The 26,887-nt window shown below is 32.4% G+C and overlaps 3 protein-coding genes across 5 annotated transcripts; all 3 read left to right on the top strand.

Moving 5' to 3' along the window:
• Positions 1-18: 18 nt before the first annotated feature.
• Positions 19-2,439, top strand: LOC123008222 (UDP-glycosyltransferase UGT5-like). Its single transcript, XM_044403926.1, has 4 exons — positions 19-287; positions 334-1,140; positions 1,186-1,405; positions 1,454-2,439. The coding sequence occupies exons 1-4, from the start codon at positions 44-46 to the stop codon at positions 1,734-1,736; spliced, it is 1,554 nt and encodes a 517-aa protein (XP_044259861.1). The 5' UTR covers positions 19-43; the 3' UTR covers positions 1,737-2,439.
• Positions 2,440-2,561: 122 nt separating this feature from the next.
• Positions 2,562-4,318, top strand: LOC123008214 (UDP-glycosyltransferase UGT5-like). The gene is made up of 4 exons (XM_044403914.1): positions 2,562-2,823; positions 2,875-3,684; positions 3,730-3,949; positions 3,996-4,318. The coding sequence occupies exons 1-4, from the start codon at positions 2,574-2,576 to the stop codon at positions 4,279-4,281; spliced, it is 1,566 nt and encodes a 521-aa protein (XP_044259849.1). The 5' UTR covers positions 2,562-2,573; the 3' UTR covers positions 4,282-4,318.
• Positions 4,319-9,399: 5,081 nt separating this feature from the next.
• LOC123012330 (facilitated trehalose transporter Tret1-like) lies at positions 9,400-25,611 on the top strand. 3 transcript variants are annotated; one of them, XM_044410176.1, is made up of 3 exons: positions 9,400-9,513; positions 17,714-17,836; positions 23,774-25,611. In XM_044410176.1, the coding sequence occupies exons 2-3, from the start codon at positions 17,770-17,772 to the stop codon at positions 25,165-25,167; spliced, it is 1,461 nt and encodes a 486-aa protein (XP_044266111.1). In that variant the 5' UTR covers positions 9,400-9,513; positions 17,714-17,769; the 3' UTR covers positions 25,168-25,611. The 3 variants fall into 3 exon arrangements, with proteins under 3 accessions (XP_044266111.1, XP_044266128.1, XP_044266119.1); XM_044410193.1 differs by lacking the exon at positions 9,400-9,513 and adding an exon at positions 12,006-12,126; XM_044410184.1 differs by lacking the exon at positions 9,400-9,513 and adding an exon at positions 16,234-16,885.
• Positions 25,612-26,887: the final 1,276 nt, after the last annotated feature.

Genomic DNA, 26,887 nt, shown 5'->3' with positions numbered 1-26,887 from the left:
TATGTAGTAAATATTTTACTCTTGATCGAAGCTGTAGAAAATCATGAAGACAATTTTAATATTTGCTATTATTTTAGTATTTAGAAATAATGTTCATAGTGCAAAAATTCTGGGAGTATTCCACGCAACGGCACGAAGTCACTATATTTTAGGCAGTTCTTTAATGAGAGCCCTTGCCGAGAAAGGACACGATGTAACAGTAATCAGTCCTTTTGGTGAAAAAAATCCCCCAAAAAATGGCTCATATAGAGACATAGTTTTGACAGGACTGGTTGAAGAACACGATGGTAAGTACAGATTATAGGTTGAAAATGCACTAAAAGAATATTTTAGAAAAAATAAAAGAAATAAACCCTTTTTCTAAAAACAAAATGGGTATTTTAAAAATAGTATCTATGATGGGCAATATGATGATAAAAATGACTGAAAGTGCACTCAATCACACAAACGTCGAAAAATTGATCCATTCTGGCGAAAAATTTGATGTTGTTGTTGTGGAAGAGTTTCTAAATCCAGCTCATAAAGCCTTTGCCACACATTTTGGAGCACATCTTGTATCATTGAGCACAATGGGTGCCAACAGTTGGAGTAACAGCTTTGTTGGGAACCCCACACCGCTCTCTTATGTCCCCAATCTTTTGCTTGGATATACCAACAATATGACGTTTTTGCAAAGAGTGCTCAACACTATGTTTTATGTATTCCATGAAGGACTTAATTATTTTTATATTTACCCTGCACATCACAAACTTATCAAGAAATATTTTCCTAACGGACCTGATCTACATGATGTCCTGTACAACGCTTCAATAGTACTGCTAAACTCTCATACAAGCACAAATCAACCGGTTCCCTATGTCCCAAAAATGATTGATATTGGAGGATTTCACGTGGCAAAACCGAAAAAATTACCCAATGAGTTGAAAACATTTTTAGATAATGCCAAAAACGGTGTCATCTATTTTAGTTTAGGCTCTAACATAAAAAGCAGCTTAATGCCGGTGGAAGTGCGTCAAATGCTTCTCACCACATTTGCAAAACTCAAAGAGGAAGTGTTGTGGAAATGGGAAGAAGATGATCTTCCCGGAAAACCTCCAAACGTCCATATAAAAAAATGGGTACCACAACAAGATATTTTAGGTAATATAAGATAAATAAAAAAAAATATCTAAAAAATTTTTTTAGCTCACCCAAATGTAAAATTATTCATAACTCATGCGGGCCTTTTGAGTACAATTGAGACAATTTATCATGGTATGCCAGTTCTAGCAATTCCAATTGGTGGTGATCAAAATTTGAACGCAAAACAAATTGTAAATAAGGGATTTGGACGTGCAATCAGTTTTCAAGACCTGACAGAAGAAGCACTTACAGAAAATATAAACGAACTTTTGACAAATCCATCGTAAAATTGTATAAGAAAGAAAATTCAAATTAAAAACATTGATTTTAGGTACCGACAAAATGCCAAAACTAGATCACAGATTTTTCACGATCGGCCTGTAACACCAATGGAGACAGCTGTTTATTGGATTGAATACGTAATTCGAAATGGAGGAGCCCCACATTTAAGAGTTGGAGCTCTAGACTTGCCTTGGTACAGATATTTCCTCTTGGACGTGATTGCATTTATAACAATTTTATCTATTATTGTTTTATACATATTTTGTCAAACCATAAAAGTACTAGTAAGATGTTGCTTTCGCAAAAAATATCAAAAAGTAAAAACAAGTTAAAACACTATTTTTAATCTAAAAATTAAATTAATTAATTTATGGAACGGCAAAATGTAAATAAAAAAAAGGATCACCACTTTGTGGTTGAAACGCGTCGTGTTTGAAATAAAAGTTTGGTGTGACTGGATAAATTGTTTTTGTATATCATTCCAATACTATTAACAAGATTTGTCAGTTTTAAAAGGATTATTAAAAAACATAACAAACACTTGAAAGAGATTTTTTTTCTTTTGTCTAATTGTATTAATTTTTCATTTTAAAGTGTTTGTTATGTTTCCTAATAATCCTTTTACAACTGACAAATCCTGTTAATACTCTTGGAACCAGAAGTTGGCCTAAAGCCGAAACCGGTCGTTCCAAATAAAAGAAAAAAGCCTGAGAAAGATTTTGATTTATTATTATCTTCTATTATAATAAGACTCAGGAACATGGTCATAACCAACAATTATAAAAAATGTTGACATTAAATAATGCCAATTATTTGAGAAGTGTAAAAATTACAGAAGACAATTTTTCAATATTTTTAGTAGGGTTTGTACTGGATTAGGTATGTATTCTTAATTGCATTTTACAGGCGTTCAGGCGCAGGCTTTGTAAAGTTATCTGAAACACTTTGTATGTATTTAGATGAAAATCATGTTTAACTCATATTTATAGGTATTCATGTTAGTAGTTTTCTAAATAAAAATAATTTGATTTTTTATTTATAGCAATATTTTTTGAATAATGTGGTTTATTCCTATCTCATATAAAATCAAGGACGCGACAGATAAGCCTTATAAATAAATAGGTAGAAGTAGCTGTGTTATAATCAGTTGCAGTGTAAAAACCGTATCAATGATTAAACAATTTTCAAGTTTGATTTTATTATTTTGTACTTTAATATGCGCAATAAACAGTGCACATATTTTGGGCATCTACCCTTTGCCTGGTCATAGTCACTATCGTTTGGGCTCTTCTTTATTTAGAGAATTAGCAGAAAGAGGACACGATGTAACAGTAATATCTCCATTTAGTGAAAAAGATGTTCCAAAAAATGGAACTTATCGAGATATAGTCCTCGACGGACTATTCGTAGGAGATGAAAGTGAGTTAGTTTTAAATACTCTGATTCCTTTTATTCTTTTCACAATTTTAGAACATAAAGGAAAACAATGGAATATGTTCAAAAGAGAAGGCTTGAATCCTTTTGTTGGTACATACGTGGTGGCAACCATGGCATCTAAATTTATTAAAATGTCGCTAAACCACACCAAAGTTCAAAAATTGTTGCACTCAGATGAAAAATTCGATGTAGTTATTACAGATAATTTTCTGAGTGATGCTTTTAAAGCATTTGCGACACATTTCGACGCCCCACTTATCGTACTCAATCCTGTAGGACCCAACTTTTGGATAAATCCTCTGGTTGGCAATCCCTCACCACCATCATACATTCCCGATATTTTACTCAATTATTACCATCCGATGACCTTTTCCGAAAGAATGGTAAACACTCTAATTTACGGTTTCAATTTTCTGCTTTATAATTGGTTGGTGTATCCCCAACATAATGAATATGTCAAACAATTTATTCCGAGAGGAGGCGAATTAAAAGACATTCTGTATAACACCTCTTTGGTACTTTTAAATTCCCATCCAAGTCTCAACCAACCTGTCCCTCTAGTCCCCAACATGATTGAAATTGGAGGATTTCACATGAAACCACCCAAGAAACTACCAGAAGACTTACAAGAATTTTTGGATATTTCCAAAGAAGGAGTGGTTTATTTCAGTATGGGCTCAAATCTTCAAAGCATTTTATGGCCAATTGAAAAACGCGAAGTTTTCTTGAAAACCTTTGCGAAACTTAAAATGAAAGTTCTATGGAAATGGGAAGACGACGAACTTCCAGGGAAGCCACCAAATGTCAAAATATCCAAATGGGTGCCCCAAATGGACGTTCTTGGTACTTATCTCATTTTGATTTTCTCAATATAATTATTAATTTAAGCCCATCCAAATTTGAAACTTTTTATCACCCATGGTGGTTTCGTTAGTTCGGTTGAAACAGCCTATCACGGGAAGCCCATGTTGGCTATACCTATTTATGGTGATCAAAGAAACAATGCTAATTTTGCTTATAAAAGTGGTTTTGGACGCTATATCACTTTTAGCAATCTTACAGAAAAAAATTTGCTTGAAGCTATAAATGAAATGCTAGACAATCCCAAGTAAGTCGAAAATTTTGATAAACAAAACTAAACAAAACTTTTCTAGATATAGTGAAAACGCTAAAATCAGGTCAAAAATTTTTCACGACCGTCAAGTCCATCCAATGGATACTGCCGTTTTTTGGGTTGAATATGTTATAAGACACAGAGGGGCACCACATTTACGAGTTGCAGCCCTCGATTTGCCATGGTACAAATATTTGCTAGTAGATGTTATTGTTGTCTTAACACTGGTATTGGGCTCTCTAATTTTCATCACATGTTTCATACTTAAGAAGGTGTGGAAAAAGATTTGTACAAAAAAAAATACGAAAAAGGTAAAAACCAATTAATTATTTATATTTATATTGATAAAAAAGATTTGAAACACCAAAACCCGATTTTTATTTATTTTCCCAAGTCGTAAATTAACATATTTTTTAGACGATAGAACGCTTTTAGTTAGTTACCGCGTTTGTTTCGAGACCGGTATGTTGTATTTACGGGTTTCTATGATAAACAGAACGATAAGTAATTTCAAACATTAATCAGATAAAATCCACAAAACATTTATTGATAGCATAAACGTTATTATAAACATTATAATTCCAAGAAATTATTTCATATTTAAATTAAACGTACAATCACTACAATTACTAATTATATTTTCGCTGGCCTCTTTGGTGGTAGCACTAACTGAAACTGTTGCCTGAATTCAATGTAAATCCACCGACATCTTCAGTAGTTTTTTTTCAGCAATTTTTTCACTAATGTCACAACTCTTTTCCTCACATTAGATTTTAAAGATTTTCTGGGCATTTTCATATCGAAATCTTAATATTTCAGAAATTAGTGCTAAACAAGCTTGTTCGATTTCACTGTCTACACCGTCGGAGTTTGAATCACACATTTTTCTTGAGAAAACTCATGAAATGTTCTAATCTGTTTTTTCAAAGGTGTATTTTTTCACAACAAACTTTCGTCTAGGCAACATGAACCTCAACTATAGTTAACAATAATTCATTCAATTTATAACAATTCGTGAAACACCATGGCGACACTTTAGGTAAAAATGAAATGACGCCAATGACATTTTTATTCAAATAATTTATTCAGATCAAGGTAACAATGTTTCTACCGGAATCTGTACCTGTCAGTGCATCAAACTTTGATATCACAATTTCAAATTTTGACTTGGTTAGCCAAATAATCGCTTTTTTATTTAAAAACAAACCAGACCCGTGATTTATGACAAAATGGTACAATTTGCCAACAAAAGAATCATTTACTGGTAGCCGACCGCTTTAAAGGGTCTTTTTGTTGTAAACCTTGGAATCTTAGCCCAATTGAAGTTCCCCATTGTCACCTAAATTTACGATGGCACAAGTAGCAGGTCATAAATAAAAATGATTTTCAAAGTTAAGATGGAGAATTGCGTTTAATTCAAAATCTAATTGTTTTTTTTTCTGATTTTGTAAACAATTGTAGGAAGTGAATCAGCGTAGGTCAGTATAAAAATTAGAATTAAATTTTTTGGGAGAAAATTACTTTTTATTTTGGTTTTGTTTGTAAATGAAAAATTACCAAAACATTAGGGAATGTACAAACTGCTTCAGAAGTAATGACACAAAACTCGGCTCTCGAGTAGGCACGTTCGACCGTTTCAGATGGGATGGAGCCGATGGTCGGCAGTCGGTTTTCCGGCATGGGGATGGGTCGATGGAGAGTTGACGAAAATTGATAAATCGTTTGCTGAAATTATTAAGAATTTTGACTATGAGTAATCACTTATCGCATTTGACTTGTTTTGAAAGGAATACTCGTAAAATAATATTTGAAACGTTTCTTTGAAATTAAAAATTGATCTGAATCATGGTTTTGATGTCCAAAGTCACCATTTCACAAAATAATTAATTTATTGTTTTATTTACCAATAAATTTATTAATTAATGTAGAAGTTAAGGATTGCTTACTATTTATCAACAGTAAAGGATATCATGTGATTTTGGTAAAATTTTTCACAGAATTCGAGTTGTGGCTTCATTTTCAATCAAATAAAATTTTTACATCAATTCCTAATATTCCAAGTCAAGGAGTGCGGTTTAAATTTATAGGGTGGCTCTAATTATGCCGCTGAGTTGGCTTTATCCCAGGCAAAAATTTGTCCTTAAAGGTGTTATTGGCCTGAAACCTTTTTGCCCTGTGTATTAGAATCCCGATAATAAACATAAAATGTCTTACGCAGATAACACCCTCAACGACAAATTTTTGCCTGGAATATATTGAAATCAATTCTTTACCTAAATCCGCCTTTATGTAAAGAATTAACAAGTTTTTACTTATTTCAAAAGCTATCGATTAAAATCAAAAAATGGGAATCTTCAGCTTTATACTACTTTATCATTCAGTTTTTTGAAAAAGTGTAGTAATTTACAAAATAATTTTTTTCCTTCCATTAGGCGACAAAGGATTAAGACAGATACTCGTATCTTACAACTCGGTCTGGTAACTGTGATTTGGGGCGGTCATTATCGTATCGTATAAGACATTGTAAATTTCGAACTGAACCAATTCATACTTCTGACCACAGAATGGCAAATTTTTATGAATGGAAACGGATGGCCTGCGGGCACATTGTCAACGTTTTCTATGAAAAATTTTACCAAATTCATATGAAATCCTTTACCTGTGACCGTTTGCTGTCTGATAAAACTTTCGAATAATAATTCAAATTACACTTGTGACCATTTCGTGAAGTAGCAGTAGCATTAATGTCGATTAAAAGCGCATCTAATTTAAATTAAATTTTAATTCACGATTAATTTCACGTTTGACAATGCAAAGTGGACACAGCTGAACCCGTTGTCAACGTTTTCAGAGAAAAAGTTTGAGATGAGTCAGAGGGTTTGTGTATCACCACCAATCACCAGTGTTAATCCTAAGCACCCTAAGGGGGTATACATTTGTCCAATAGCGCCAATTTTTATATAAATATAACATTAGGGCTGATTTACTGAAAGCGAATTAAAATTTAATTCAGTCTTTTAAACTAATTCGAATTAAGTTGCCATTTACGTTATGTTTAAGAACAAATGTCATCAGTTACAAATTAAAATGAACAGATTAATAAGTTGAGGTGGCCTTGTTCACTGTTTTGTTTCTTTCTATTATTGGGAAGTTTTAGCAGATAGCAAACGGTCACAGGTAAAGGATTTCATATGAATTTGGTCAAATTTTTCTTAGAAAAGGTTGACAATGTGCCCGCAAGCCATCCGTTTCCATTCATTCAAAATTTGCCATTCAGTGGTCAAAGGTTAAGTTCGAAATTTACGATATCTGATACGATACGATAATAACCGCCCCAAATTTAATTTGTAATTAATATCACATTTGACAATAATACAAAGTAAATAACAATGTAATTCGGATTACGCTATTTCTGAATTAAAACACGGATAAAACACTGCGGACATGGCTGAACTCGATTTCTGTGAAAAATGTCACCAAAATCACATGAAATCCTTTACTGTTGATAAATAGTAAACAACCCTTAACTTCTACATTAGTTAATAAATTTATTAGTAAATAAAATAATAAATTAATTATTATGTGAAATGGTGACTGTGGACATCAAAACCATGAATCACATTAATTTTTAATTTTAAAGAAACGTTTCAAATATTATTTTATTCCTTTCAAAATAAGTCAAATGCGATAAGTGATTACTCATAGTCAAAATTCTTAATAATTTCAGCAAACGATTTATCAATTTTCCTCAATTCCCCATCGACCCATCCCAATGCCGGAAAACCGATAACTGCCGACCATCGGCTCCATCCCATCTGAAACGGTCGAACGTGCCTACTCGAGAGTCAAGTTTTGTGTCATTACTTCTGAAGCAGATTGTACCTTACCAATGTTCAGGTAAGTGTGAAAAAATTCAACAATTTTATTTAATTAAAAGTGGGGATTTTCTTTTTGGGCGTAACGGATGCCCCACCCGGTACCTTTCGTGCAAAAAACGTTATATGCATTACGAACGTTAAGGATATTTTACCCTTCTTAAAACTTAGTATACTATAATCATCGTTTTTTTTTTTAAATAACAATTCAATGTTTCTTTCAAAACCGCACCGGCAACATTTGGAAGCGTTTGTATAATAGTCACAATTTTCTTATTCATCTGTGTATCAGTATTATTGTATTTTCTCCCACGCAAAGTAAAACATTTACTGTTAAGTATTTAGTTAAAAAGATTTTAACACAGGGCGTATTACGAAAATTTTCATTTGCAAAAGAAAAAGGCAAGCATTAGAAATCGTTAGAACCTTTGGTTTTTGAGGTAGTTTATGTTTAGCTTTACCGTAGCTTATGATACAAAAACTACTAGTGGTATAGTCGTCACCAGGAATATTTGAGATTGACATATGCAAAGCTTTATTGAGCCTTGCGGTCGGCCGTAATAATTTTTCACTGCTGGTGGTACTACCCTGAAGATTTACAAAAGAGCCGTATTCAGGAATTTTCGTAGTAGGCTTTTAATTTATTACAGGCAAACATTAGGGAATTTATGTATTAATTTAATATAATAAGTGATAATGCAGATTTGTAAAGAAACAATCTCAAAAGATAGCTGAATATTAAAATTAATTTAATTTTTTTTTATGAAAGCCCAAAAACAAATTTCTGTTACCGACCATATCTTCCTACAAACCTTTGAAACGTGCCTGTCCTTTGAAATGCAAATTTGTTTATGGCATCTCTACCGCAAGCCCCATGAACCACCGTAGGGGGTAATCGTCTAATTCTATAATGAGTCTCAAATATTGTTGGTACCAACTATACTAGTGTAGTAGCAGCTATAGCTGCTATTTTTTAAAGAGATAGCTGTAGATGTAGCGATAAAGTAAACTGCTTGGTAATAGATTTTGCAGTGTTGGTAATCATGTATCTTGCCACAGTTTCCTATTTCATAAAAAAAATTAAATTTCCTGAAAGCATAAGCAACCAAATCTCTAAAAACTGTCTTTTATAACACAAAAACAAAATATTTTCTGCAAACTTTCCCGCTTTTATCTATTTCATAACTCTGCTACCAGTCACTAGATGGTACCATATACACAATATAAATAAAATTTAAATTATAGCAAATTATTGTAAAAAATTGATAACCCTTTGTTACACCATTAAATCGTTAATTGTAATTAGATGTAATGATTTAATACTACCACATTTACCAGTTTGCCGGTTGAATTAAATTAAACATAATAAAATGTGTGACCAAAAAAATTATTTCCACTGTATAATTTATCCAATTTCTCTTGCAAAAATTCCCTCAAACCGTCTGCTTTTCCTCCAGAAACTCCACTCCTAGTCTAATAAAATAATATGTCAAAATCTTTGGCGATTAAAGAGCCTCTGTTACCGGTTTACAACTTTCGGTTTCAAAATTCCGTGTCAGTTTTGTATCAGGAGCTCAGCTCGCGAAAGAAGTAATTCAGATTTTCTTTGCATCGAGAGCAGTTGCCCGTTCTTCCACAACCGCAATGCGTCTGCAACAGAAAACTTATCGCACGTTCCTATTGGTAAGTGTCTGCAATTAGCCAACTCGCTAAAAATTCCTGCCGCATAGTCGATGCACGAAAAGCCTTCCTAACAAAACTAATTCCAAAGCTTGGCTTCGATTTTCTCTCTTCGTATTAATTTTTTCTGGCAGTTTCTTGCACTAATTACAAGCCCCGCACTAATCAAAATGATGACCTTAGGACCGGCAAAGTGCTGAATAATGTAATTCACGAATCGATTCGAGCCTACGGGCAGAACAACATAGTAGCATTTTAATTTTTACACATTTTTTATTCTTTTAATTGTGCCTTGTGTCCAAACTAGTCTTGCCTTGAAGCAAGCGGATAAATATTTAACAGTTGTTTCTCATCAATGAGAGTTGAATAATCACTTTTTCGCGACGTATTATCCTCGGAACAAGTTACACGCTGTTCTTTGAGCTTCCCGAGGGAACGATGTGACGTCAGAAGATCCTGGGAAATTTAGTCGCTCCCGGTCCTATAGAAGCTGCGTATATAGTGCATTATCCCTCCAGGGTATCAAGCTGGACAACGATCTGCTCCGAAAATGAAATTCCCACCTGTTCCTTTTTTACGTCAAATCGCATTTCTATTTTTTCCCTGGTTAATATTCAGACACTTAATCCTCAACAGGAATTCAATACAATAGAATGACGTCACAGCCACCGAAAGAAAGGTTTATTTTTGTGGATAAACGTCAGTTTGAAATTGGGGCCTTGACACTCGTAAAAAATTGACCCCTTATGAGTGATAATATTTCTATATTGAGAAATGTTAGTGTTCACGTCAAATGAATTAATTTTTGGTAGGTCGAGAACGGGGAAAGAGAAATTGAATGCGGTTACCACAAGGCTCGGAAGTTAGACAGCCGAAAACTACCCTTTTAACAAAGCTGAGATATATTAAACTCCGACCAATCGACGTTAAAACACTCGATTAGGATTTCATCGGGTAAAATTATAAAGAACAGATTTATTTTTTCTAAAGTTATCGGATTGCTTAATTCCTTATCAACTTTCAACAAACTTATGCCTGTGACATTGAACAATAAAGTTTTGCTCAAATTAATTACTATTCGGGTTAATCCCCTAATCACGCAGGGATAATTTATTTACACCTAAACATTATCAGGACAAAACAAATACCACCAAACATTACATGATTAAAGTGAGTTCTATTTTGGCGGACACTATACCCTAGCGTATGTACAATTTACAATGTCCACTTTTAGTGATTAAATCACGTTGGTTGAATGACTAATGGGGTAGGTTTGTATTTAAAACAGGACTAATCCATGAGATCGCTGTTCAATATTCACGACCAATATGCAATTAAAACAACACTTGACCAAACCGTTTTTCCATAAAATATGTCGTTTTATCGATCAAACATAAATAAATATAAAGCCCAGCAGATGACGGGAATTGGCCCATGGAAAAATAGTTTGTTGTAATGTAAATAAAAGGGGATTGATTTTTTAGCAAGGGAATGTAAGTTGCCCGAATAATGACTTCACCACCTTAGTAACTAAATACAAAACCACTTGAAATATTTTGGCGCCGCAAATTGAGGGGATGATGTATTAGGGTGTGGGATTAGGTACACTAAAGTGGAAATGAAATGCACGAAGTTTGCTGAATAAGCTGATTAGGTGAATGCTTTAGGCCTTGTAAGCGGGCCAAAAAGCCTAATTTTTCTTCAAATTTAGTTAAAGCTCATATCTAAGATTAGAGCACAAATAAGGAATTTATTTAAATTATTAAAATATTACTCTGGAGCCAGTTCAAATGCAATTTAATTGTGACATATGAAATGTTATATTTTATTTTTTAAGTTGTCTTTACATCACTTCTTTTAGCAATCACTATAAATCATTTGAAACAATCTGAATTAGGTGTATTAAGATAATGAAAAGATTTTATTTTTTAGTCTAACACAAGTTTATTTATACTTTTTATGAGTAGTTCATTGAAAAAATTAATTATTCTAAATAAATTTGATCAAAAACTTATAATCAAAAGTAGTACGGAAAATCTAAAAAACAGTTTAGAAAATTAGAATAATGTTTACAATTCTTTGTTGACACAGATTGCAAATATCTTAAATATATATTTGTGAAATAAATTTATTCAGTGTAAATATTTAATGTCGTTTATCGATTTTCACCAAAACAGTTCAAAACCTTTATAGGATAAAATTTTATTCTAAGTGTCTTTTAGGTATATCGCTATCCAGCTTTTACCACTAAGGTCCAGTTTCATAATCGAATTTAAAGAAGCGTTAAATTAAATGTTGTTCAGATTACTACGGACTTGTTGACAATAATTTCACATTCTAAACCAATATTGGCTTTAAAGTTTTTAATTAATTTGGCTCTTACTAATTTCTTATTGACAAAATGAAAAACGAGCATATTTGTCATTGTTGCACAGAGTGAGTTGTTTATTAACATTTGTTCTTTTAGTTTAGTTTACCTACTAGAACCTACTCGTGACAAGTTTAGCATTTAAAGCTAGTCATTATATATTACAACTCAAGTGGGCTCAGATTATAGGTATGACCGAAAGGCCCAGTTTCAACGTTAGACAAAGCTCAAGGGTGAATCCTACTAAGGTTTGTATGATATTGTATTTACAATCACACTTCCTTTAAATAATAAAATAACTGTTTTACTTACAAAGTTGAAGCATTAACGAAGTTCCTATTGTGTTTTTGACATTTTACGAACTCATGTCATAACCCTGGTAATTCTATAAAAATTACTTCTCGACTAAGGAATGTAATAGCATATCTCCCGACCTTCAAAAGGTCATGAATTAATACATTGTGTTTTTGACATTTTACGAACTCATGTCATAACCCTGGTAATTCTATAAAAATTACTTCTCGACTAAGGAATGTAATAGCATATCTCCCGACCTTCAAAAGGTCATGAATTAATACAGGGTGTTTCACACAACTTTACAAGGCTTGCGCCTAATGTACGGAACCAAATATACAAAAGTCACGAAACACTAGATACAAAAAATACGCATCTAATTATTTAATTTTTGGAAAGCCATAACAGTAGTTGTCAAACTAATCTCTGTTTCATTATAATAGTCATAAACTGCAGTTTTTCAGCAACAATTATTATTTGTTCTATCAAGAGACGGCATGAATATGATTCTAGTGTAACTATTTTAATCACTAACTAACTAAAAACGTTGTAATTTTTTAAAGGATGAACAAACTAGAGAAGACTATCCAATTTTTCAAAATTTGTAATCGAGTTTGTATCGGAATATGTATTATTGATTGCATCTTACAGGCGCAGGTCTCGTAAAATTATGTGAAACACCCCTGTACATTACTATCGTGCTTGTGAATAAAAAATATTATTTTGAATTTTTAAAAATTGAAACGGTGTCACAGTGTGCAGCAAATTTTATGAAAACAATTAAGTAAAATTTATTTAAAGTAATTAGTAATTAGTAGCAAGTAAGCTGTCAAAAAGATCTATAAAATATTTAACTTTATTGATTACTAGGGATATAAATATCCCTCGTTGTTCAAGAATATTATATCTGTTTGTTGAGTCAACAAATTAAATTCATACATCGGCTAAAATCACGAATGTACATACATAAAACGTTAGTGGGTAAATAATAAAACACGTGGAGAATAATTTATTTTCTTCTAAGACTAAATTGTGCTTTCTCAAAATTGTCAACTTTGTCTTTTGAAATGTATTGTTTTTGTAAAATCAGACAGATTTTTAATCGAGTGCACCACAAATGTAGAATGGGGTGATGGTAATGATAAGCGAGGTTAAATTAAACATACCTACAATAGAAAACCTAATCGCATGGAAATAGGGTCATTGCATCCATCGGAGTTTTTGTGTTTTTTTACTTTCATATGTTAGAGTTTAACTTTACAAAGATGCGATCCATCAATAAAATTAACTTGGAAGAGTTTGAAATACCAAAATTTCGATTATTAAGTTTGGGGTAGAATTTAAACTCGAGATAAATTCCCGCTTTACTACGTAACAATCCCAAAAACACTGACGACAACTGACAGTGGCAAGTGGAATAATATGGCGGATGTTTAATCACAAAATGTACTCATCTTTGGCATCATAATTATTATTGTATACACAGAACTCAGATATTAAAATAAACAAACACCAAAATATAACATGGGTCAATAAAAAAATATGTGCAACGACCCCATTGTGACGTAATTATTGCACTTTGTGACGAGAAACGAAATTTCTCCAAAGGTCATAGTGTCCCACATGTCGCTTCCGCTTATCTTATTATAATTCTATAAAACACTCTAGTGCAAAAGTGGAATAATATTATGTTAATATTGTAGAATCAATAAGTTCCCTTTTTAGAGTAGAGTCGACCTAAATTTCCCATCGCGCGTTTAAACTGAGCCCCAATAAATTTTTCGAAATTGTAAAGTATCGCATTTTAAATATAATGTATGATAAAGCTGAAGAATGTTTATAGATGGAAGCTCTCGAATGAATTTCATCATTTTTCGCAATCTACCTCGGCGGGGAACAAAAGCGTTGACTTCACAATAAGCGCGAGTTGCCCCCGTGGGGTAATCGAAAATCGATAGTGACAAACTTTTGTCACAAATAGCATTTTTTCCAAATTCTATTGTGGCGTTGCGTCAATTAGCTGTTTATGAATTCCAGTCGAGGCGTCGAAACTTCGCCAGCTGACTGATCGCTAGTTAATTTACTTTAATTGGAAGGGTTGGATTTTTTTAATCGAATTGGAAATTTGCCTCGAACTTTGTCTTGTCAAACACCAACTATTCGACGGTTCGATCTTTTCATGCCAATTTAACTTGCACTAACTAAGCACGAACAAATAAGAAGTTGCAAATTGTGTTTGGTATATAGGAACCTTCCTCCCTTCACAGCGAGAATAATTCTAATTAATTAAACACTCCTGCGTTAATCTCGATATCGAGCGAATTTGACATTTTAATAATCAATGCCACACATGCATAATTGGATGAGGTGATAATTTAATCCTAAGCCGCTTCATGTTAGATCTAAGAAAATATTTACAGACTCTGACACTCTCTCAATCGAAGATTGACACCGCATTTTTTCTAACAAGAAATTTGTAAAGTCACTTTATGAGTGATGAATAAAGTTAATTGGTTCAGTATAAAATTTCCATTGCGAACACGTGTTTATTATCCCTAAATAGACATGTCCTTTAGTACATGACAATAAAATATACAAACACTCCACTAAGACCAGATTTGTAATGGATTAACTATTTTTAGAATGCGGCACCTGCCCCAACTATTAAGAAAACGTCTAATATAATTTATCTTTATATATTTACAAGGTTCTAGAATGTATTATAATTTTCACAACATAAAAAGACACAAATGAGTAATTATAAAATTAATAGAATGAAATTAATCAATAAAAATAAAAATTTCCAATTAATATTGATAAATCATCCGACAATTAAAAAAATACACTAGGTAAGTATATAAACTGAATAATAAGAATATGGAGGAAATTCATGAATATAATAGTAGATAGATTTGAATTTTAAATTACATTCTTTGCAAGTGATGAAAACACCTAAAATATTTAAAATTTTGACTATCTACCTGATGATCATGCCGCAGATATTGTCAGCTTAATTAAAACATAGTTTGATGGTTAAATAAGTATGTGAAAATAAAAAGCAAGAAATTACAAAGGGTAAGTCAAACCTAAAGTTTAATGAATTCATTAAACTTTTACCTTGAACATAAAAAATTTAAATTTCAAATTTCTAATAAAACCATTAGCTATAATTCTTAATCTTTTGAAAATATTCTACAATCTAGATATCTTTTACAAGTAATAAGTATTAAGAAAGTAAACTTTTATGAATATTTACCTAGAAATTATAATCAAACCAGGGAGTGGAAGAAAAGGCTGAACTAAAACATGTAATCTGTGTAATTGTTCAGACTTTCCCCCTGTAAGTTATGTATTGCTGAAGGCATTAAAAAAGTTTGCTGATTTTTTTAGCTATTTATGACGTTAAAAAAGTACAAAAAACGTATTCTTGATAACAGTTTCATTCAGATTAAAAGAAATGATTAAATGTCATTTATGTACTTATGCATATTTTATGACTGAATGTTATTTCTTTTTATAAATTTAATTATAAGAACTATTTGAAAATAAAATAAATCATGACTTTTATTATGGCAACTTAATAATATACAGGATGTATCAGAAATAAGTACCAATTATACTAGTGTTTAAATTAATGTACATACATGTTTATTTATGTTACATGTTGTAGGTATAATTAACGCATTTTTACCGAAATTAAACAAACAAGGAACAGGTTTGTGATATTAAAAATTTTACTTGTAAAATTAAATGTTACTCATATTTTCCAGTTAAAATCAATAACATTGCAACAGTTTTTCCTTGTTTTCAACTTCTCAGTGTGTCTAAATTAAACTAATCACGCACTTTTTTCAAGAAAGTTGTACCGTTATTTCTTTGAAGGCTGATCAATATTTACTACACGAAATAATCAGCTCAATAACAACAAATTAATATATTCCGGCATTTCCCACACTCGTTTCTGGATATTTACAACGGGGAAAATATAATGAAAATCCCCTGTGTCAAGAAATGTCTTCAAAGTAACGCAACTATAAATAAATTCAATTTGGTATTCTTAACATGTCGGAGGAATAATAGGATTTCATTCTTAAATCGTTTAAGAACGGGATCTTTGAAGACAAAAAATAATAGAATGATGAAATCAGAAGTTCTCCCGAGATTTAAAGTATTCACATCAGGAACATGTTGGAAAAAAATCTGTCTTGAACTTGAAACGAGTATCATTAATGAATCTTGTTTGTTTGTACGTAAACTGTTTTAAATGGCAGTTTTATGAGAGGTCAATGTCATTAATAATTTTTAGTTAGCCACGGAATAGAAAAATGTTTCAGGAGACAAAAAAGTTATCCGAAAATTTTCTTTGTACTGAATCCAGATTAGTTGTTCAAATAACATTAAAGCCTTAGCCAGTTTACTGTTGTAAATCCCTAGATATTTAAGGATTTAGCTTATGAATTTAGCCAAAAAAGCAGACACAATGGAAATTACACTTGATTAAGATTAAGTAAACAAACTACGAAATTGTCAAATAAAACATAATATTCCATTCTAATCCCCCGAGCATTTATAGACAGGTGAATAACGTTAAGTTTTTCTACTTCTTTAAATCAGTGAGAAATAAATAGTGAGTGGGTGAACAAGTTTATCTCGCATTGTCATTCAAACGCAATCTCTCAATTACTTTGCTTACACCTTTTAATTGTTTTTATTGTGAGTAACAATGTTCTTCAATTGTGTCAATTTAATTTTGATTCCGCGTCAATGCCGTCCCATTTTTTCGCCAATTTAATTATCAAGGGTTGACAGTCTTATAAATGAGACCACTTAATAGGGATAATGGCAAAGTGGCAATTAGGCAAAATACTAGGTAGTATCATAACTCCGAACCATTTTCGCTTTCATTTGATCCCTCATATTGAGGAAATGCGTCTTGATATGTTCTCTAATTTGCTTTACTCTGAGGGTTAAATGCCGAGATTGTGATGTAGACAGCCCAATTAATCATTTTCCGTTTTTTATTCAGTTCGTCATTTGTATTAGCAAAACTTCCATAAAACACTTAGTTCTGTAGGTGTAAATATGTCCACTTCCATCGAGTTAGTGCTTAATTAGTATGTGATCGCATCCACTTTCCACTAAACTGCGAACTGGAAATCAATCAATTGTCTAAATATAACAAATCTGTAAACCAATTAGATTTGAGTTTAGTCCATAGCAAAACGATCGAAACCTTGGGTGAGTAGTGAGCAGTGAACGCTCGTGTGTGTTTTTCGAATTCCTCCCAGCACGTGCTCGAGTTTTCCCCGAATTTCGTGCGACGTGGCAACAGCGTTCGCGAAATACAAGGGGTTTAAAAATAATGTATGAACTTGAACGCAGGTAGACCTCATCAGACTGGCACCACCACTAGCACCCAAGTCTAACAAAATCGATATTAGTGCAGTTGGAACATTCCTCAAGTTTAGTGGCGAAGTGTGCTCACATACACAACAATTTCGTCTAATTATTCGATCTGTAAACAGATATTCATGATTGTAGTTTAAGTGACAACAGCTGCCTGATCAGTCTGGATCCGTGGTGCTGCTGCGACTATCATGCGAGAAACAAGTGTGGCTCATATGTTCAAGGGAACCCTCCCTCAACTAATTGCTGTTGTAACCGGTAAGTGCTCAAATTTATCGCTTCTATTATTACATTAATTTCCCCTGTTTCTGGCAGATTTTTGATAAAATGCTCCGATATATCTATCAGGTTTTAGTTCACACGACGGGGCCACTGGTTCAAGGTGGATGTTGATTTTATTGTTTGTCTTGCGGCGATGATAATCCACGAAATGAACTCTGCCAATATTTTGCACTTTTGCCAAAAGTGTCACCATTTATTGTGAAATAATTTTCTGAATGAATTATGGATTTATCTTCAATATTCCACATTTACTCTTTGATTTGATTCGAAACAAAAAATAACTTGTGTAATTTTAATTTGCTGCCAAAACATAATTTTTTACATTTTGAATATAGTAACAGAATAAATTAAAATTGTTACATAATTTTGTCTGGACCAAACTGCTACGAGTTATGAGCATATTAAATACAGACCAGTTTAAAGAATAGCAAAGCGAAGAGTTAGTTCAATGTCATTTTTTTCATTTGGGCCGACTAGACAGAACTTTTAATTTAAATAATATAAATGCAAACGCAGAAGATTTACTAAACATATAATTTAATTATTCAAAAACATTTGTTAACAAACAGACGATAAGGTAAAAAGCATATTTATTGAAAAACTTAAATCTAAAAATCTCTGAAATTTTTTCCTGATTTTTATTTATTATTTTTAATATTCAGTGGTTTGCAAAATGCTGCCAATTCAGAATTCTTATACAGAGTCTATATATAAATCTAGACTTAACCACTACGAGAATTTGAAAATCAAGGAAAAAAAAATAATAAAAACTGTGCTATTAGATATTTTATGGTTTAAAGTTGTAATAGTATATTATGATACAAGTTTTATAAGAAGCATTTTGTCGCTCGCACGTGTTTAAAGCAGTAAGTGCGACAAAATGCCTTATAAACGAGATATCATACAGTATTTTTTCTACTTTGCACTTTTTTAAACAAAAAAATAAAATTTTTGGAATGTAGGGAATTTTGCGTCAGTTGGCGATATTGCGTGGTGGCTAGGTGGCTATGAAATAAATTAATTTGAAACGTCATTATTTTATTCGTAAAAATGAATTTCGAAGGTGTCGAAGACGTTTTGCAATGTACGGCGTTAGAAATACCGACCTTGACGGCAAATATGATGAACAGTTTACTCCCTGTGTGATCACACGCCAATATTGTTCAGTAAGTTGACGGCAAAACCTACCTAAATACAAAAATCTCAAAAGTAACAGTAAGTACCTTTTATTTTACTTTGTCCTATGATCTAAAGGTATGCGTAAGCACCACTATAATCATGTTCATTCGGAATATTTTTTGCGATGGTTAATTAAACCAAACACAGCAAAAATTTCGTATTTGAATAATTTCATTTGCGTTATACCGATTGACACTGACCGTTCGATGGAAAAACGGTTAGGTCGCCAACATTATAAGACTAAATTTCCCTCTTTTTAGTATAATTTTTATAGCACTGTTTTTGTTCATTACGAAACCCAAAACAGTTTCGTAATGGACCTTAGTATGAACGCAAAGTAGAAAAATATTTTTATCCGCAAACATCTCAAAAGTGACTTTTTCATGACTAAAATTTTACCTTTCAGGCCTGGAGTAAAAACTCTGTTTTTTTACTTTACCAATGTTCTCTTACAATTTCTGGAGAGGTACATTCTAAACCATCTACATTCGATGTTTTGCACCACTAACTGCACCTGTTAAATGAATAAAAACTTTCGATACTTACTCGTGACGCTTGTTATATAAACGTTGAGCTTCGCCTCATCACTTTTACTAGTTTTATTCCTAATAACATGATATACTATTGTAGAGTAGCAATGAAAAAGTTTATAAAAGTATTATCGAAATTTTACAATTCTTGCATATAAGAAAACCTACCTATTTAAAAATTGTCATCGCCAATTTATTTTCTGATAATTTTCTGTTTTCATACCAATTAAGAGTTACATTCATTTAAAGATAATGATTGTTGTTTAATAGTTAGAAGAGTATTAACGTAGAAAAATCTTAAACCAAGAAAGTACAATGAAGAATTAAAGAAAAAATAATCTTTTTCGTATGTACAATCTAATTAATATAACTAGGTCATTTGTCATATTATGCTAAAATACTTCAAATCCCTTTCTATTTTACTTTTATAAATTATATTTAATGTTGTTATCATCAATGAATGTTTAAAATGTGACTTACGTAAAGCGCTTATAGACTATAGACAAATATTGGTTTTTCTAATTTAAAACATTTACAAAAAAATACTTTGAGTTTTGGGAAGTAGCAAATTGACCATGAAATATGTAAATGAAACAAGCAGATTTATTCATCTCAAAAAATACAAGTTACGTTGAGTATAAATAATAAATTTTTGATTGAACAAATATGTGACAACACCAAACTCGGCTACGGCTATAACTATCCACCACTTATAACGAAACAAATTTTTCATCATACAACGTACATTTTTACGAAAAATAATAAATTGCAATGGCAGACAACGAACTCGTTATAATAAACATAAAAGACGTCCATGTAAAATTAAATTGATTTAATTGCAAGTTGCAGTTCGGAAAAACTAAGCCGAAATAAATTTTAAAACAGTTGTTTTGTGATTTCTTGAGGTTCGCTATAATCCAAAAATTATACTGTATTTTTTTGTTTAGAATTTTTCCAATTTATAATATTGCAGTTATGAAATTTGCCGTCTCTGGGCCGTAACAATCTAGCATTAAATCCGATTTCAATACAACTTTGCCACTTTACGTCTTTATTATTTTAATGTTTCTTGGGTGAACTGCTTTTGCAACTACCTCCGTCATTTTACACTTCGCTAGTCTGTTATTAACTTCTAACTCCGGCGAATTCTACCGGTCGTATCTTTGCAAATCGTTTTCATGCCCTGCCAGATCATTTCGCCTGGAAATCAATGTAAACCCGTCTTGATAGATTAAAATCGCGTAAAAAAAGAATTTATTTTAATAAAACTGTAATCTCGAAAACTTGGAAATTACAAGTGCACTTGTAGTGTTAGTGTAACTGGCGTTCGGCAAAAATATAATAAAATCTACCACCGGTTGTGAAAAGCATACACAATGGAAGAGCCACTCAGTGCGTAATTTATTTCGCTCTTTTGCCAATTCGGACTCGTATATGAGCACTTTGTCGCTGTTCGATTATTGTTGAGGGTAAAAGATTTTTACCAATTTGCATGTTTCGCTGGGACACGGGAAGTTTAATGACGTCAGATTTACTTGAATTCTTGCATGTTTGAGTATGCTAACGACTGCCAAGAGATTAGGAAAATCCGGAACATTTTCACTGCGATTAGAAAACTGGAAATGGAAATGGTTTCATTTGCTCGGAGCTAATATTTATCTTGTTACGTTTGCTGCAACCTCAAGAAGTCGGAATAACCGTGACAATGTAGGTCAGTGATTGGCACTGACACTGACCTTACCAAGATTAAATAAAATTCGAGTCACTTCATTGGTGATTTTATAAAATGTTATTACTCGAAAAACTCGACCCTTTTTATGTGAATTTAGCGTGGAAAAGCGATAACGATGAAAAACTTGTTTGAGTGGATCAGGAAATAACATTTTGTGTCGCTTAACAGAAATTTATTTTATTTAAACCTACCTAATCGGAACCTAAATCTAAGCTTTTACTAAACCTAAAATTGGATAAATGGTTAGCTTAGTAACAAGAATCACATGCAACGAAATTAGATTGTTGACCCAACACACATAAAAATAGGTTTTTAATTATTTAATTATCATTCACACCTCTATTGACAACATTTGTTAAATGGAAAATGTGTGTGGTAAATTACTATTCAAATTAATTAAATATACATTTATTATACATAATATTATTATGTTATTTATACATTTATGAAATACAATATTTCTCAAAATAGCCTTTAGGAAGTAGTGACAAGATGCTAATTTAATTAAATTTTAGTTCTGCTAACCCAATGTTTTAACAATAAAATATCAATAAATTTAGCTGTTGCGAGATGACAACGACCTCACTTGTCCTAAATTAACAAAAGGCACAAGAAGTTAAAGTTCATGGAGAACACTTGGAATCAAAAATGGAATTTGATTAAATTAGGGCTTGTAACAATAAATTTATCACTCAATTTATTTTGCTGTTGAAGCTATCGTGAAAGAAGAATTATCTATTACTTGAGAATAACTTTTCTGATAAAAATGTCGCAATTAAAAAATGGAATATTTATAAAAACAATAAAATTAACCGCAACTAACAGGTGTTTTTTTAAATTTGGCGTCATAGCTATCTATGAAAATCTGATTATGAACAAATTATCGTATTGAAAGTTATTAATAAATTTGACACTTTGCTAGGCGTATTAAAAATTGTGGTTTGTTCACAACACACTCATATCACCGCTAACCATGATGCCAAATTTAAATAAACATCCGTTATAAAACCTGATGCACAATTATGAGAATGTGAAAGGACTGGCGAAATATTATTATCAGAGGAAAATATTTACCTCATAAACCTTTTTCAAAGTTCATAATATCATAACGTGGCGTTTTTGAAGAGATTCCATGCAAATAACTCCTTTTTCGTCTTCCTGCAAAAGGAATAAATTTTAATTAAAACAGAGTAAATTTCTCTGACAAAAGTTTCCCCGTTCTCGTTCAACATCCCCATTGTCAGTTTACCTGTTTCCACACAATTATCAACGACACAATTGTCTTAATAATTAAAACTATTATAATTAAAACTATTATTTGCGAAAATATTTCAGTTGTTTTTTACATACAGAGTGGAATCTTTAACTGGAATAAAATTCATAATTTGAATATAAGAGATTTTTGTAAAAAATCCGGAAGAGATCAATTTTTTTTTCCTTGTGCATCATTTGACACATATGTTTTTTTTGTTATTTTTTTTGTTCTATGCATAAACATAGGCCGCTCCACAGGTAGTTATCTTATAAGATGCAATTCGAGGTGTAAATATGCAAAAGTATCTCAAGAGCACAGTTTAAACAATTATTTGCAAAACAATAATACGCAACTTGCTTTCAACTTCATGTAACTTTTCTTAGAACTCGCTGAAAGAAACCAAGAAACTTACCTCAACTTTTCAAACTTATTGAAAGTTTAAACTTTGTAAGACAAAAAAAACTGCACAAAGATTTATTGTGTAATGGGGAGTTACCCAAATTTTTAAAAGACAGTTTCAATTCATAGTTTATGAGGCCTTGGAACCAATTGTAAAACTGGAAAATTATACTTGTGAAAGTGTGTAAAAATATAGAAAAATGATCCCTAGGTAGAATAATTTCAGTTTACTGTTATAAACATTACGTTTTTATATTTATGTAATGAAGTTTTCTTGTAATTATTTGAATAATTATGAACGGCACTTGATAACCTTGGTTGTTGAAAAAGAAAAATTCCTTATTTTATCCTTTCAATACTCAAGTCGAGTAGTGCAGTGAATGAGTTCTTTGATCCATTCATTAGAACAATTAATAAATATTGTAATAAGGAAAATGTAGTAAGACTTACATTTTTATCCTTAAATGAAATAGCTTCAAGTTGCCTACCTAGAGTATCCTTATTTTTTCTCGATTCCCCCAGGTCAAGTCTGAATCATCCGCCCAGAGATTCAATTCCAGGACTCTCACCACTAGAGTTATAAAATTGAATCGAAATTTTCCTCTTCACATATTCCCCACAATATTGAATCTTAAAAGTGTTACTTCGCCTAATTCCCCAAAAACAATAAAACTCCCCGATTAACCTTTCAATCCCTTTCGTTAAAAATGTTTCCGCTCGTTTTCCTTCCAACGATCATTCTGTTTACTCCCTCTATTGAGTTAATTGTCTTTCCATTAGCTCTTTCCTTTCGCTATAAAATTTCTTTTTTTTTCCAGGTACCGTGAGTGCAATATCCGATGGCATGCAATACGGTTGGTCGGCTCCTCTAATCCCCGTCTTACAATTGCCCGACAGTCCTGTGAAAATCACCGAGACCGACGCCGTATGGCTGGAAAACATCTACATGATCGGGGGAATGGCCGGTCTCCCCATCACCATCTACTGTGTCGATAGGATAGGCCGCCAGAAAACAATCATCGGCGCTTGTATCACCAACCTAATCGCCTGGATCATCATCGCAGTGGGAAACTCCGTCGAGTATCTACTCCTCGCCCGGTTTTTAACGGGTCTCGCCGGCGATGTGAACTTCGTCGCCGCCCCCATGTACATAGCCGAGATCGCTGATCAGAAAATCAGAGGATTCCTCGCCGGAATTATCTACTTGATGATGCTGTTAGGAATATTAGTAATTTATTCCGTGGGACCCTTCGTTCCGGTCTACGCCTCCTCAGTTGTGGGAATGGGTCTTTTAATTTTCGAACTCCTCACTTACCCCTTCATGCCCGAATCTCCCTACTACCTACTAGGAAAAGGTAAATATGAAGCAGCGCAAAAGTCCCTCAGACGGCTTCGGGGCACCATGGACGTCGACAAAGAACTCCAAGAAATTTCCAAAGCGGTTGAAAGACAACGAAGCGAACGCGGAAGACCCCAAGATCTCATCTTAATCAAAAGTAACAGAAAGGCCTTACTCATCATGAGCGTCCTAAACGCCGCTCAACACCTCAGTAGTATTAGTGTGATTTTAATGAACTTGCACAAGATTCTAGAAGCTGCAGGTTCGGTCTATATGAGCTCGAAAGTGGCCGCTATCATATTCGCAGCTGCCATGTTAATATCAGCATCTTCGGCATCCTTCATCATCGATAAATACGGGCGGAAAATTCTCCTTACCACCTCGAGTCTTTTAACCGGACTTTCGCTCCTCGTCATTGCCATCTTCTTCCAACTCCAGAATTCCGGAGTTGACGTTGCTGCAGTCAGCTGGATCCCGATTGCCTCTGTCATGGTCTATGCTGCAGTTTTTAAATTCGGACTAGGAATGGTGCCTATAGTCATGACAGCTGAGTTATTCCCCGCTAAAGTCAAAGCGATGGGAATGACACTTTCCGATTTAATGTACCTCCTTTTCGGCTTGATTAGTATAGAAATGTATCACGTTTTGAGTGAGGCTTATGGAATTCAAGTTCCATTCTTTATTTTTGCCGCTTCTTGCTTGCTCACGGCGGCTTTCTGTGCCTTTGTCATTCCGGAAACGAAAGGAAAGACGCTGGAAGAAATTCAGTTTATTTTGAAGGGAGAACCGTATGAGCCGCCACATGTTATCGAAAACGGTATCAAAAACAACGAAATCGTCGATAGTAAAATTAGTGATTGTACACATTTATGAGAATCGTCAGTATGATTTAGTTGCTCTAAGTACACTTTTGTAAATTCGACAATATTTATAGATGGACGGAGGACATTAAAATGTTCCGTAAGGTGATACCGACTGATTTTAGAATGTTACAGAATTGTGAAACAAAGTTTACTTATCGAATATTTACATCAAATTATTCTGCTGCTATATTAGATAGGATTTTATTATTAGCCGAACGAAATGTGATTTAGATCTATGCGTATAACATCATAGGTATTAGGATATTACTTAATTTACTTCCAGAACAACTATTAAAGTTCAAATTTTGTGATTAAGATTCGCAAGAAGCTATAGGTATTAGGTACCTATATTTTGTAATACTTTCCATGAATCTACTTAGATATAACGTTTGTCCACATATGTTTTTTTTTTATAAGCTTGTTAAATTTCGAATAAATATTTTAAATATTTAAACCGGTTTTTGTTTGTTTAAATAGGATGATTGAAGACGGAACAAAAAAGTAGGTGGTCAAAAGAGGGAATAGTTTATCCATTACATTCTCATATAAAAATATTATCAGATAAAATTAGAAACAAATAGGCACGCTCTGTCTCAATCAAAATAAAAATGAAAATTTTTGCTGTGTTTAATCTGACTAGAAATCTTCATATTGATAAAATGCCCACAAACTATATTTTTGTACTATAAGTATTGCAGAATCCACATCTCAGGACAGGACGATATTTAGTTTTTTTTGATATTTTGGTTTTTTTGGAATAACATTTTTTTGATCAATTTTTGTTTTTTCTGTAGCACCCCACGTTATGTTACTTTTGGCCATAATAATTGTTCAATTTAAGAAATAAACATTGAATTTAATGATAAAAAAAATTGTTTATATTTTTACAATAATTTACAATTAATTACAAAATAATTCTGATGTCTATAACTCTATATCTTATGATCAAAACCTAAGTTGTATTCACAGGTATCAAAACATTTAAACAAACTAACTAAAATAAAGCTCGATAGCATTCATTGATAATAACCAACAAAATTACTGAGTATATTTGGTTGCATAAGTACAGAATAAAATATACAAATATTTAAATACAGGGTGTTTCACACAACTTTACGAGTCTTGAGCCTAATATACGCACCCAAAGATACAAAAGTCACAAAACACTGGATACAGAAAATACACATTTAATTATTTAATTTTTGGAAACCCATTACAGTAGTTGTCAAACTAATCAATGCTTCATTAATAGTCATAAATTGCAGTTATTCAGAAATAATTATTATTTGTTCTATCAAGAAACGGTATGAATATGACTCTAGTTTATCTATCTTAAACATTAACCAACTAAAAACGTAATTTTTTTAAGGGTGAACAAACTAATATATATGTTTTATGAATATGTTTTATTGATTACATCTTACTGGCGCAGGCCTCGTAAAATTATGTAAAACACCCTGTATTACATATTTTTTTAATTGGTTACCTATCACAGAACGACATACGGCCGATATGCAAAAAAATCGGACAGACTGTTATCATTACTTATTAGCCTACGTCTAAACCACACGTTAGAAGTTTTGCGAGTTCTAACAATGATAATAATTATCTGGAAATTTGTATCGAGCCATAATCGTTAAATACTGCTCAGTGAAAATACAGGTGAATATAAAGTATGGAACCAAGCGGTTTTATTTTTAATCATTTGCCTCCAGAAAATAATAATTAAT

Source organism: Tribolium madens, unplaced genomic scaffold (assembly GCF_015345945.1).
Source record: "Tribolium madens isolate multiple individuals breed KSU strain unplaced genomic scaffold, Tmad_KSU_1.1 Scaffold_19;HRSCAF=116;Tcas5.2_LG9, whole genome shotgun sequence".
NCBI classification, from domain to species: Eukaryota; Metazoa; Arthropoda; class Insecta; order Coleoptera; family Tenebrionidae; genus Tribolium; species Tribolium madens.
Note: the sequence above shows the minus strand (reverse complement) of the source record. Positions and strands in the feature narration are given on the sequence as shown.

What these genes read in the sequence shown, in the direction of transcription:
- LOC123008222 (XM_044403926.1), top strand. Translation starts at nt 44, where the DNA reads ATGAAGACAATTTTAATATTTGCTATTATTTTAGTATTTAGAAATAAT. An exon ending in ACTGGTTGAAGAACACGATG is followed by an intron (nt 288 to 333) that starts GTAAGTACAGAT and finishes AGAATATTTTAG; the next exon opens with AAAAAATAAAAGAAATAAAC. An exon ending in GAACTTTTGACAAATCCATC is followed by an intron (nt 1,406 to 1,453) that starts GTAAAATTGTAT and finishes CATTGATTTTAG; the next exon opens with GTACCGACAAAATGCCAAAA.
- LOC123008214 (XM_044403914.1), top strand. Translation starts at nt 2,574, where the DNA reads ATGATTAAACAATTTTCAAGTTTGATTTTATTATTTTGTACTTTAATA. An exon ending in GCCCCAAATGGACGTTCTTG is followed by an intron (nt 3,685 to 3,729) that starts GTACTTATCTCA and finishes TATTAATTTAAG; the next exon opens with CCCATCCAAATTTGAAACTT. An exon ending in GAAATGCTAGACAATCCCAA is followed by an intron (nt 3,950 to 3,995) that starts GTAAGTCGAAAA and finishes AAACTTTTCTAG; the next exon opens with ATATAGTGAAAACGCTAAAA.
- LOC123012330 (XM_044410176.1), top strand. Translation starts at nt 17,770, where the DNA reads ATGCGAGAAACAAGTGTGGCTCATATGTTCAAGGGAACCCTCCCTCAA. An exon ending in ACTAATTGCTGTTGTAACCG is followed by an intron (nt 17,837 to 23,773) that starts GTAAGTGCTCAA and finishes TTTTTTTTCCAG; the next exon opens with GTACCGTGAGTGCAATATCC.